At 42.2% G+C, this 13,198-nt stretch overlaps 2 protein-coding genes across 2 annotated transcripts in view; one reads left to right on the top strand and one right to left on the bottom strand.

Annotated features, from left to right (window-relative positions):
* LOC127588868 (E3 ubiquitin-protein ligase RNF43) overlaps positions 1-5,441 on the bottom strand; it is an 88,557-nt gene extending 83,116 nt beyond the window's left edge. The window contains exon 1 of the mRNA XM_052047821.1: positions 3,979-5,441. Coding sequence (XP_051903781.1) covers positions 3,979-4,200 — 222 coding nt within the window. The 5' untranslated portion in view covers positions 4,201-5,441. The remainder of the gene's footprint in view (positions 1-3,978) is intronic.
* A 932-nt stretch (positions 5,442-6,373) lies between these two features.
* Positions 6,374-7,549, top strand: supt4h1 (SPT4 homolog, DSIF elongation factor subunit). Its single transcript, XM_052047981.1, has 5 exons — positions 6,374-6,553; positions 6,768-6,874; positions 6,958-7,013; positions 7,156-7,209; positions 7,332-7,549. Exons 1-5 carry the CDS (start codon positions 6,485-6,487, stop codon positions 7,397-7,399), a joined length of 354 nt encoding a protein of 117 aa, XP_051903941.1. The 5' UTR covers positions 6,374-6,484; the 3' UTR covers positions 7,400-7,549.
* Positions 7,550-13,198: the final 5,649 nt, after the last annotated feature.

The following is a 13,198-nucleotide window of genomic DNA, read 5'->3' as shown; positions in this document are numbered from 1 at the left end:
ATCCGAGCAACGCAAGATCAGAACTTGTTTTCCCACAAAGGAACTTTTGGTTACAAGCGGAGTGGCTTGTCAGCGTGCCTAAATGGAGAGCTATCGGCGTGAAGAGGGTGTGGAAATGGTCATTATTAACAGTGGCGAAACCTCAAACACCTGGTGGGCGAAGAAAGACGAGATCCTTCGGTGCATATCGACCGTCCCGTTTCTTAGGAGACGGAAAATCAATTGACACCGCGGAGCTTTATGGCCAGGCAACCTTAATCCAATCCTGAATACAGAATAAGCGCCATGAAAAGAAACACACATTTCTATTTCGCCCCCTTGACAGGGTATCAGCACGCTTTTAAGATAATACTTAAGCTCAAATTACAGTGTTGGGGTTCAAGTGTGTCATTTAACTGTCTTCGACCACACCTTGAAGATAAAGTTGTCGGATGAAGAGTTGATGTGAAACATTTGAAGTGCGAGACAACGCTGCAGCCAAGGCATGACAGACATGTCTTTTCCCGATGCGTAAAACTAAATCGAGGTCAACGGACCTCGAAATAACGCGTATGTCATCGCTATTGTTCAAGGAATTTGGATGCTCCGTCATCGCGCGCGGAGTGGGAAGGAGTAAGCTGTTTGCGGGCAGGTGCAAAGTCACCGCGGGATCGAGGATGGCAACAGCTACGGACGTCGCCTAGTTATTTGAAAATTGGGGTAAACAACACACAAGGGGGAGGGGGGGTCAGTAAAACCAAAGATAGTGTTAAACCAAGGAGACTGAATTCACCTTTTTGTACCCCAATTTGCATCAGCTCAAGCATAGCTTCAATTCTTAAACAGCAATTTACCATAAATTGGAACAACTTAAAATTATAAAAGATTGACATTAATGGCAACAATGATTGCTCGCACAACAAAGCACGTGTGACGTTTGCGCCAAAACATATCTAACTTGGAGGGACGATACAAGAGACAGCTATTGTGTAAGCTCTCATTTCTTTGTTGTGAAATGTGAGAAAGCCAATTTGGGGGAAATCCATCCATCCATCCATTTTCCGATGCGCTTATCCTCACAAGGGTCGCGGGGGTGCTGCAGCCTATCCCAGCCGTTTTCGGGCAGTAGGCAGGGGATACCCTGAACCAGTTGCCAGCCAATCGCAGGGCACACACAGACGAACAACCATCCGCGCTCACACTCACACCGAGGGACAATTTTGAGTGCTCAATCAGCCTGCCATGCATGTTTTTGCAATGTGGGCCGAAACCGGAGTACCAGGAGAAAACCCACGCAGGCCCGGGGAGAAGATGCAAACTCCACACAGGAAGGCAAGAGCCGGCCTTTCAATTTTGAGTTCAGACAACTTTTTTTTTAACAGTGCAGAAACATAAATATGATTGGTATTGATTGGTATTGATTGATATACAGTGGCGTAGATAGAATTTACTTGGGTGGCCACAAGCTAACACGAGCACAAGAAAACACAAAAGCACACATGCGCCCGCCTTACAGCCTGATACTTCACATAATGTGAAATCTGTCATGACTACACGACACACATTGCTGTGAAGACATATTAGCTGCAATCATGAAATAAAATGCAGACATGCAAAATCTTGCCCAACACACTCGTCGTATGAGTAGGAGTAAAAGTATTTTTTTTAATTGCCTTTTTCTTTGCCTTTGTTTATTGTATCTCCAAAGACTATTTTTCATCTCATGCACTGATTCACTAGAGCCAATCGGATTAGTCAGTGGTCACCAATAGCCACTGCTAATTTGCATACTGGCTCACGCATTCAAATCAGTTCCAAGAAGTACAGTGACACAACAATCTCTTTGTTCTTTCCAATTCTTTAATTTTTTTTTAACTTAGATTTGTTGCCCTTTGTGTTATGAGCGAGTTAGGCAAGATTTGCACGGTCAACGAGTGCCTTGCATTTCACGACACCCTGACTGTGGATGGCACGACAACAATGACTTCATGGCCCTTAATTGTGTGCCAAGTCGTTAAAAGTAATAATCTTCATGAAAGAGCAGTACAATTAACACGTGATTGTGATGACTGTGCCATGGTTCCAGGTGATTATTTCAAAGAATATTTCGCTACTGTTTACGGTAAATCCAAACATTTAAAAAAATAAAATGGCAAAGCATGAATGTGTCTCAGTGTAATTTGTCTGTGTGGAAATGGCATGGAGTTGGAACTAATTATGGACACCAGAGAATCACATTTAATAAAATCTTGCTCTCTAGCACAATTGGCCCACGACGTAGCTCGGCCCCCATTCAAAAGGCATGAACACTGTTTGCTGCCCAGATGTACATTTACAAGCTAAATTCTTGTACTTGTTCCATGAATGTAAGCATTTTTTCCTAACATTGTCGTCTCTTCATTTGATAGAATTTCTCTTTCATGTACTTTTATATGGACGTTAGATTTGCCCTACAATCACTGAACAGCATTTTTCTGTCCTCTGATTGGTTGGTCAGCACAAGCTAAGTTGAACTAGCAAAACACATTTGTAGCCATGCGCACGGATGAAAACATTTAGCCGGCATCTCCGAGTGTGATTCATTTCATTTAAACGGCACACCATTGCAATGGGGCGTAAATCATTATTGTTCATTTGAGGGGAACTGTGGCACGAACCTTTCATTGGATGATGGTGGAAGAGATTTGTTGAGAACGAGTACAATAGATTTGATTTGTTGGACTGTAACATCTACTTGATGATAGCTTGGGCCCTTAGAGATGACAGAGGAACCTCAGACCACCCACAGTGGGAGACTATACATTCCTGGCTACATCGTGAACATCTCTGCATCAGAATGAGAACAGTTCGGGGATTATAGAGACAGTGGTGAATTTAGATTGACAGCGACAAAATGTTGAACCTCATGAAATCTGGAGTGGTGAGTTTCGAACATCGGCTCATTGGTGTGTGACCAGCGGCTGCTTGTCCTCATTAGGGTTGAAGTTCATGAGTGTGAGGTAGATATGCTACACTGGTGTTTTTTGTTTCATGACGAGTTGTTGTTGCCTAAAATCTTTTTTTTTTTTAAATAGGCTCCAAAAAAGGCGGGAAAAACACTTGGTGTGTGGTCACCTCGATTGTAAACAGACCAAGCAACTTGCCAAACATACAGACAGCGGGTAAATGTTTTTGTCACAGCGCAGCTACAAAATTCTGCAGTCGACATTTCCACACCATGTAAAAAAAAGCCTGACAGTCTAAATTATTGCAATGATTCACAAATCAGCGTCTTGTGGTACATTAGAAGCGCGTACAATGCTTCTCCACGTTCAAGGCACTCAAAAGCACCACCATTGTCTCCTTCTTCACACTCTGATGTACCACAGATATATTTTTGTTCATTTATCTGTCAGAAATGTGGAGTGTCAGGTAGAACAATTCAATAGGGGTCATTTAACCCCGGGGTCACCAACCTTTTGGAAAATAAGGGCTACCGCAAACATGAAGGGCCAACAGTTCGATACACATCTAAAATAATAATCTGTTCAAATGACCTTCTATTTTATGCTATTATAATTCAGCGATTTGAAGACACTGATCATATTAATGACTTGTCACTGTAATTGACAACAATGATTTTACAAGGAATGGAATCGATGTGCAACGTTATTTCTAAGAATCTCTGCAAGTATACTAATACAACACTCCTCGGAAAACACAATGTCCCCATCACTGGTGACTGAGCTATTTTTAGAGCAGGCCCCAGGGCTACTCCTGTGGTCCTTGGTGGCGACCTGGTGCCTGTGCCCACCACGTTGGTGACCCCGATTCAACTTGCCATTCACAAAACAGACAAAAAAAGTGTTTAAATCAACCATTCCAGTGTTCATGAGTTGAGACAAGATGGTCCTTATTTCAAGAATAATAAGGCAGTGATTTTGCGAATGTAAAATATGTACTTTGGCGCAAGAAAGGTTGGGAAAGACTGGAGAATGTTTTTGTGAGTGATGTCTTTACCTGCATGAGTTTCCCCTCCGCGTCGCCGGCGCTTCCTCCCACGAACACCCCCTCCAGAGTGATGGGACGCCCAGTCGGCTCGTGCTTCAGCAGCGTCACCTTGATGAGCGCTCGTAGGGCCGGCCGCTCGGATTCCGGGCCCGGCTGGCCCAGCACCACCTGCAGGGCCGTCATCAGCAGCCACGGCCAGAGCCCGGCCAGGCGCCACGGGGGGACGGTCATGGCCTCGGCTGAAGCGGCGGAGCCCGGCCGCACATGGTGGACTTCAAAGCAGGCAGCAGGAAAACAAGTCGGAAGCTTTTTTCTCTTTTTTTTCTTCTTGTGCTTCTTTAGGCACCACAATCCAAGCTCACGCGTGAACGTCCCGGTCCTTCCATTCAGAGTTAATAATCAAGCGTGCATTCAGCTGCATATCCAAAGAAAAAATAAAAATTATAAAAATGAAAAAAAAAGTTGAAATTCATGCTCCGAGTTGCCACCAATAAGTCTCCGCACGTGTCCGCGCGCGAAGAAAAGCCCAGCACCTATCCACGCACGAGTCGAATTTCATTTAACTTCACTTCTCCTTGATAGCAATGAGGTTGATCTAATCATCATAATAATCCACAACGTCACTCGCTGCACCTTTACCAAAACCGCGTTGAGAGTTGACAAGCGGCGTCCCCAGATAGCGAGTCCCGAGGGCGCCACATTTTTCACCCCGCACCGACAGACACACACACACACACTCATTCGCATACGCGCACGCACTCGTGCACTTTCACACGCACTTGTTCACGCACGCGGAAGAGACAAGTTGAACTTCAAAGACGGCCCGTTTCAGGTTGCCTCAGCCGTGGCGGCTAGATCACAGCCGAGCCAAACGGTTAAGTAACATGTTTACGACCTCAACCGCGCGAACATTGTTGTTCCCAAAAGAATTTAATTATCGCGGACACACTTGCGTAAAGTCCGTCCGTTGGCTCGTTTCCTTCCTTCCTTCCGTTCGTCAGTTCAAAGTTATTCCCAAGTCAATTCGCGCTTTGAATGACTTCTGCGAAAGTGGATACGTTCCTCCCAAGTCGGTCATCAGCGGGTGCCATAGAAAGAAGCACCGCAGCGTGCGGAAGTCGGTCAACTTGAGAGACGGCACGTACAGTTCACAACACAAGCGTCCGCAAAGACACCGTCCCACTCATCAACTCTCTCGTGTGCTTGTCGCTCTCTCCGCGCCACCGGGGGAATCTCATTTACAGCCGCTACCTGCTCACTTGGCTTGCTGCATTCAGGGCCAGTTAGACATAAGCGATGATTTGTAGCTAAATCAAAAATAGAACCGATAAGAATGGATTTTTTTTAGAATGGAATCAGACACCACGGTTGACAAAATGCAACAAATCCATAACGTTCTCGATTGTCGCCTGTAGATGTCGAGCTGCTTAAAAATACCTGTGTTTTCCGAGTGGACTTGAAGGCAACTGCACCAACGCTTTCCAGGGCGTATCAGGCTGCACACACCGGAACGAGATGAATCAAATCAGGTAAATGGCTCCCTCTAGTGGCTCGACTGTACAAAAAAACAAAAACAAATCTCAATCACGGTTGTTACAATTCGTTTAATTGAACAAATAATTCAAATGAGATTGAATCGAATATATGTATATGTTCCATGTTCAAGGTTCTGTACGCAATTTATTGAAGCTGAAAACATCACCGTTCTTGCATGACCAGCATAGTGACCGGCATGTCACTAATGAAGCACGTTTTGGGGTGTTCTGGATTGGCGTATACGACTGCGTGTTCTGATTCCTGTAAATATCCAACAACTTCGCACAGCCATTGAGGAGGAGGAGTGAACCAACATTCCACAGGCGACAGCCAATAACCTGGCCGACTCTGCGAAGGGGATGTATTGCACTGCGTGAGGGAAATTATGCTACCACGAGACACCGTTTTTGTGACCCCCGTAAACCCCACAATTAAACCAAAACTGCACATTTCAGAGGGTTTTTTTTTCACCATTATTGCGAAGGCACACCTGTGCAATAATCTTGCTGTCTCAACAGCGTCTTGAAATGACACACCAAATGAGTAGGGAGGGATCATTTTGACAAAGGAGAAATGCTCACCAACATAGATTTGGACAATGTTGAGGGAAATTGCCTTTTCTGTTCTGTTCTTTGATATTAGCGTCCTCAAGAAAAATGGAGAAGACAAAAGTGTTGCGTTTGTATTTTTGTTTCGTGTATAAATTCAACAAAAAAGGCGTGGTTGAATCAAGCAAATATTGTTGTTTGGTTATTTTTAATCATGTTATTGTCTCGTCATTTAAAATACAGTACAGGTCATGTTCGGGTGTGTCGATTTTTAAACAGGCACTTCACAAAGCATGTCTAAATAAGGGTCCTTTGTGGGCTCTCGTCTCATTGCTGGCAATGACGTAATAAGCATGAGACCAGCTTCGTAACCACAAACCAGTTTGTTTGGACCGGGGATTCTGACCTATTTTCATAAGGAAGAGAGCATAATGGCACTGGAAACAGTTCCTAAAGACCTTCGCCATTTACGAGCATGTCTGCTTTGCTCTTTAGTGAAGGTAAATCAAATTCTGACAAAAGAAACGATAGCCGTGCTGCTAACTTGTCGCCATTTTGCTGGACACAGCCTGCGTTTTTTTGTTGTCATTGATAAACAATCGTAAAAATACGTGCTTGCACGTTTACGTGTTCTAGCAGATTGACTGTTTTAGTGAGGGCGCAGTGCAAATTTGCTTAATTACAGCAATATGACCAAATCTGTTTCTCTTTTAGACCATTGACCAGTTTGAATATGATGGCTGTGACAACTGCGAGTCGTTCCTTCAAATGAAGGGGAATAGAGAGATGGTTTATGAATGCACCAGTTCTTCATTTGATGGGTAAATACTAACCTGTCTATCTGTGAAAAGTAATTCGCTTGAAGGACAATACGTTTTTACTATTGTTATGTTTATTTCCACAGTGTGATTGCCCAGATGAGTCCTGAGGACAGCTGGGTAGCAAAATGGCAGCGAATAGGTAAGAAGAGACATCTGTACATAGGTCTAGATAATGTACTGTAAAATAAGCTTATACGGTTACTGTCTTGTTCCACTTACATGCTTAAATGCTTTGTTGACAAGTGAATTTTTCATTGAATCTTTTCTACTTTATGCAACAGGCACATTCAAACCAGGTGTATATGCAGTGTCGGTGACTGGCAGACTACCTCCAGGTATAGCCCCATATCAATGATTTTGTTCTCCATATTGTGATCTTTACCAGGTTCCCTTAATTGTGTTCTACAGTCACCTTCAGTCTATAATAGTCATTCTCAACTCTTTTCTGCTTCTGTAGGTGTGGTGAGAGAGCTGAAAAGCAGAGGAGTGATCTACAAATCCAGAGACACTGCAGTGAAGTCCTAACGTCAAAGCTTCCAAAGTTTTACAGCTCCATTGTTCAGAAGCAACAAAAATATTTGTACAAAAAGACTTAATTACTTTTTTAAATTTTCATTTGCCTGTGCATTTTCATTTTGTAGTCATCAAGAATAAATCTGTAAATGTCCTGTTTTATTTAGTTACGCCAATTTTCTTGGTAGCTTTAAGTGCAAAGAGCACCGAAGACTACATGACATTCTGCACTTGAACACAAACAACTTTATACTACAATACCATATAAATCGGTATGTAAAACTATTTTTTATCATGTGAGCAGCCCCCTACCTGAACAATCATGAGTGTCCTTTACCTTTGAGTGGGTGAAATCATCACATCCATGAGTCTTCAATCCTGTTCGTCGAGGGCAGCTATCCTTCCTGTTTTCTATTTCTCCATGTTGCAACACACCTGGGTCAGATGATCAGTAATAATAATACATTTTATTTATAAGCACCTTTCCAGACAGCCAAGGACACTTTACAATAACAAAAAACACAAAACATTACGGGTTGAGCAGCGGCAGCCAAAACGCGCCAGCGTTCACTCAACCCGGAAATGGTCATAATCATTATGACAATATTTTTATGCTCTAAACAGAATTTCAATCAGCAAGGTCTGTGGAAAAGCTGGAGAATGATCCTGATCATTTGAATTAAGTGTGTTGCTGCAGGAAGATCGATAGTAACTAATTGAGATGGTTTTTTGCTACTGTGAAAACCATAATGCCCCTGTCGCTAAAAATAATACAATGCAATTTGTGTCTTGCCTGAACGATCGGACCTTTTTGCAGTACCATATAATCCCAACAGGGGGAACCCCAAGACTGATTTCCTGGCGTCAATCAACAACCGACCTTTGGCTGTCAACAACCACGCATATCCCACCTATATTCCCAATCTTTTTAACAAGCGTCCAAATAACATACTATATGGAGGTTTTGGACGTAATGACATTACTGTCAGGGGAATGTGGCACTTTTCAGGTGTAGACCACGGATCTTACTGTATTTGTTTATTGTTGACATTCGTAGTGGTGTTTTCATTCTAACTTGATGAATTCAGATGAACATGTAAAACAAGGGCAGGAAAGTTACACCGCCCCACTCTCGCAGTTCTTGATAAGAAATGTGTTGAACGGATTAACAAACTGTGGCGCTCTACTATCACAAAGTCAAAGCCTTTCACAGTCCCGAACATGTAATATATTGCAACACGGTGAAAACTAAATACATTAAAAGGCGAGAGTTTGAATTAAGCCTCACGTTTTTTGCAGTTCCACCTTCAGTAACAGTTTCGAAACATTATATTAATAGTGAAAGGAGTCCATAACACATAACACGATTTTTAAAACTAATTTATACTTCTATATGCAAACCACACTGTCTGCTTCATGCTTAAAGTGTGTTTTACTGGCTTTATGTGTTGTGTTATCTGGTTTTGCCACTTCCGCTACAATCAGTGAGTAAATTAGAATCACCACCAGACTATAGTGCATTTTTTTTGCAGTTTCCCCACTTAAATGTTTAGGACCATCAAATACATTTAAATATCACAAAATTCCGAGTAAACATAACATTTAGTTTTAAAAAAATGATTCGATCGACCAACTCTTTGTGGAATATACGTCAAGCTAATGTTTTCGTTGGTGAGTGTAGTGTCAAATAAAATTTTTAAATGTTTCAATAATGCCAAGAGGATCATTTTAAGACATAACATTTCTACTGCTGCACCCATTATAGCAGATGGGGTTGTGTTAATACTTTCATCCTTAGAAGGTTGTTTTCTACAGCGCTTTTTCCTCATTCTGTTCGCAGGTGAGCTCGGGCCGAAGCGCAGATGGCTTTTGGGTGAGAAATTGGCTACACACTTGCCTAGTTGTCAATTATTCACGACACTACAATTCAAAAACATCTACTCATCCATCTATTCTCTATCGCGCTTGTCCACATTCGCGTTGCAGGGGAATTGGAGTCAATCCCAGCTGACTTGGGAGTGAGAGCACCAAGTACACCCTGGACTGGTCTCCAGCTACAAAAGCTCTAAGCGGCATTCACGCCTATGGACAATTTATAGTCTTCAATTTACCTAAGATGCATATTTTTGGAATGCGAGAGGGAGCTGGATTACCCAGAATAATTTCTCCGAAGCACAGGAACAACACGAAAACACTATAAGGCAAGCTGGAGTCAAGATTCGAACCTGGAACCACGGAACTTTGAGACAGACGTGGTCGCCACTCTATCACTATGCTGACAAAGGTCCTTTTGGTTCATTTCTAATTGCTTGATTTTTGCAGAAATCAATTTAAATACAGTATTATGAACCATTATTCAATGGTGAATGTGGTCCTTTCACTCCAAAACCAAAGTGAATTAATTAAATCCCTTGTCTCACGTGACTTTTTCACGTGCCTTTTGAGTAAAAATGAACAAACTGTTTTAATCAAAGATGCAAGGATTTTTTTTCTGTATTATTATTATTATTATTGCCTTAACTGGGAAACTGCAATTTTTGTTTGTGGCACATCAGGTTTTCAAAAAAAATTGTAATGTAGTAATATTTAGTGTGATATTTATGAATTAAGGAAGGGTTAGATTCAGCACAGGTGATTTTTTTTTCTGAAATGTCAGAGCTATATATTACATAACATCGTAAAATCCACATTGCGCAACATTTAATAGGTCAAAGTTAACAAAAAAATAAAAAGAACAAAAACTGATGTGCAAGAAAAAAAAGTTGAGACATTTTTGAAATCAAAATAAATTAACCCCTTTAATCCCACCAGTCACATTTGTGAAGGACAACAATGATTTAATTTATAGGCTCGCATGTTTTTTGATAACTGATTACTTAAAAGGGCTACCAATGACACCTGATTTGACTTTTAAATGTCTGGGGAAAATTTGGGGTCAAATGGGTGAAGGGACACATAAAGATGATTCAAATTTGCTGTCAACCAGTGCAATCAACCCCCGTTTTCACCGTACGTTTAGCTTCATGTGAGTGAAGTCATTCCACGCGAGCGTCTTAGCAAAACCAAAACCGAGAACTGAGCTGCATGCTGCAAGACTTCCTCGACCGCAGGCCTTGTCAAACAGGAAGACAGACGCGACTCTGCCTGGCGCAGCCGAGCGTGGCCTTCTTTTTTGAGCAGACCGCGGCCTCGTTGGTAGTTGCAACTGTCGCTTTTGCCCTTATTTGGATATGTTAGCATCATACCGAGCAGCAAAAACAAAGGGTCTCGTTTGAAGCACCTCACTTGCTTATGGCGTGTCTCCAATGATCTACATTGACCGGTTTCATCATCACAAATGTGAAGGAAAACGGAAACATGGTGGAGGAAAGGGGTGACATTTACGAGGAGGGTGGACAGTATTAATAGAATCCCACATCGTGTTTCATGAGGACTTCCTCTCTTGAGCGCTACAGTGTGCATGCTCAGGAGGATTTCACTTCCTTTTAAAACGAATGCCATCTTCAGGGCACACGTGAATTTAATACGAAATGGCCGCTTGAGTGAGCACATGCAAGGGAGTGCGGTGGAGGGAAGGGGGAGCTGGCTGCCGGTCCAGATAAGGTCTATCACTAAAAGCAGTTATGGCTCCTCAGGAAAGGCCTCAGCTTCACGCTACTCTCCAGGATCCCTTCCTCACTGGTACAGATATGCGCGCACGCACAACACGTTGCACTCACAACCGCAGCACGTCTTTTGTATTCAATAGTAGCATCACTACAATTGGCTGGCGATCAGTTCAGGGTGCACTCCACCGACTTCCCGAAGTCAGCTGGGATAGGCTCCAGCACGCCCGAGACCCTCTTGAGGATAAGCGTCTCAGACAATGGATGAATAGTGAGTAGCACCAGTGGAGCCCCCCACCATCAACCACCCCACCCACCCATTATCCTGCCATCTTTTCCTTTCTAATACTTTTTCTCTCTTAAAACTCCGGTTGCTAGAATGATGTCTCTTCATTAAGTCCCAACTGGGGCTGCCAGTAAAAAGAAGGCTTGGCCATATGACTTTGGCTTGTGGCCTGCGACAATTGACGTTCACAGACCTGCATTTGACTGTCAAGCACCAGCGTCTTTGTCCTGACTCAAAACAGTATTAACATTGGTGGGAAAGGGGATACGTGTTTTGTGTCGTGAGCATTTCCCCTAACATGTTGGGACACGCTAGCCATGACACCTACAAAAAGCGGAAATGTAAAAAAAAAGCAAATGTCAGAAATGGCACTCTCTCGCTCTCTCTCTCTACCGGAAGTAACTCACACATTGCTAAGAGTAGGACTTAAATCCTGTCCTGAAGAAAAGTAAGAGCAAAAGTTAAATGTAATTTGTATCGTCAATTTTAAACAATTAATTCAAGTAAGTCATTGATTGTAGTTGCCGCTGCAAGGAACAGACGAAAAATGACAAATTTGCTTACGGAAAAAAAAAAACCCTCAGCTGAAAACAAAATAGTTTCCCTTTGTAACTAGCAGAGTGGCAATACGGAGAAGAAAAAGTATTAATTTACATCTTCACAGCTTTATCTTAAGAGCTAGCTAGCATTGTTAGCTTGACTTTTATGCTATCAAAACAACTTTGCTAATACGTTAAATAAGGAACAAAAACGCTCAATAGGTAACTAAAATATAACTATATAACAATTAAATTATATTAAATGGATGGTTACTAGCCCCCCACCCACACAGAATATCAAAATCTTACATTTAGTATTTAAAATAAGTATCCTGTAAAAGAATTCCACAAATATGAAAATCAATGGGTGCCAAACCGTGAGTAGTATGCGGGGGTCGACTGTACTTCTTTAGTATACGTTGGAGTGTACCATACTCTCGCTCTTGCGCCTATTCGGTAAGAAAGTGCAGTCTAATAAAATTGAATACACAAGCTCTATTCAATCCTGTCCGACGTGGTTATTAATTCATGTCGCGTAGCATTTTACAAAGCATTATGCTAAGAAGAAATTGTTGCTGAAATTGTTTGTTCTTTGTTCCTCCTTGATGTTTTAGTTGCGATGCAATTGCTGTGATCGTTTAAGGCTTTGTCCTTTATTCTGTCAGACAGGTTTGATGTCTCACAGGACATAAACTCAGGATTACTCAGTGACATGTCAGAAGGTCAAGCTTTGCTACCAGTGAGAATGTCGTCTCTCTTCCTTATCTTCGGTTCCCTGTTGTTACTTTGTATTTTTGGTAGATCGACTTTGACTCTTCAAATTTCACGTAATCGGGTCCGAATTCCACTCTTTGTGTGACACTTCGAACGCTTTCCCAAATCCAAAGTTTGGGATATTTTGGCTCTCAGAAATGAGCAAAACTGCAACAAAGTTTTCGGCGTGATCGAGGAATAAAAAGCCACTGCACACAGTGACACCAAACACAAGTTTTGTTATTCTTAGGTCTCAAGAGTAAATTATTATTGTAGTATACAATTAAATACGCAACAAATCCTATAATTTACAAGCAGAGCACAATCAGGCTTCATTTGGCTTAGATGTTTTGGAAAAACTTGAGGTAATAGATCATCAACTAACAATCCCACCAACTGAACACATACCAGGAAATTCTCACGTTTAGTGGGTAAATTAGATTGAATATCATCTACCTGAGCTATGTGTTTAAACGCCTGGGGGGGAAGATGACATTCTGAATGGCCTGCCCATTTTTCTTCTTCGAACCATCTGTAGGAGGCACAGTGTTCAAGACGGAAGAGAAGAAGGAGAGTGGCTGTGACTGTTAGACCTCTTCCTGTGGTTACATCACGTGGTCCAAGAGGG

This window comes from Hippocampus zosterae, chromosome 16, assembly GCF_025434085.1.
Source record: "Hippocampus zosterae strain Florida chromosome 16, ASM2543408v3, whole genome shotgun sequence".
In the NCBI taxonomy this organism is placed as follows: domain Eukaryota; kingdom Metazoa; phylum Chordata; class Actinopteri; order Syngnathiformes; family Syngnathidae; genus Hippocampus; species Hippocampus zosterae.
Note: the sequence above shows the minus strand (reverse complement) of the source record. Positions and strands in the feature narration are given on the sequence as shown.

What these genes read in the sequence shown, in the direction of transcription:
- supt4h1 (XM_052047981.1), top strand. Translation starts at nt 6,485, where the DNA reads ATGGCACTGGAAACAGTTCCTAAAGACCTTCGCCATTTACGAGCATGT. An exon ending in ACCAGTTCTTCATTTGATGG is followed by an intron (nt 6,875 to 6,957) that starts GTAAATACTAAC and finishes TTATTTCCACAG; the next exon opens with TGTGATTGCCCAGATGAGTC. An exon ending in AGCAAAATGGCAGCGAATAG is followed by an intron (nt 7,014 to 7,155) that starts GTAAGAAGAGAC and finishes TTTATGCAACAG; the next exon opens with GCACATTCAAACCAGGTGTA.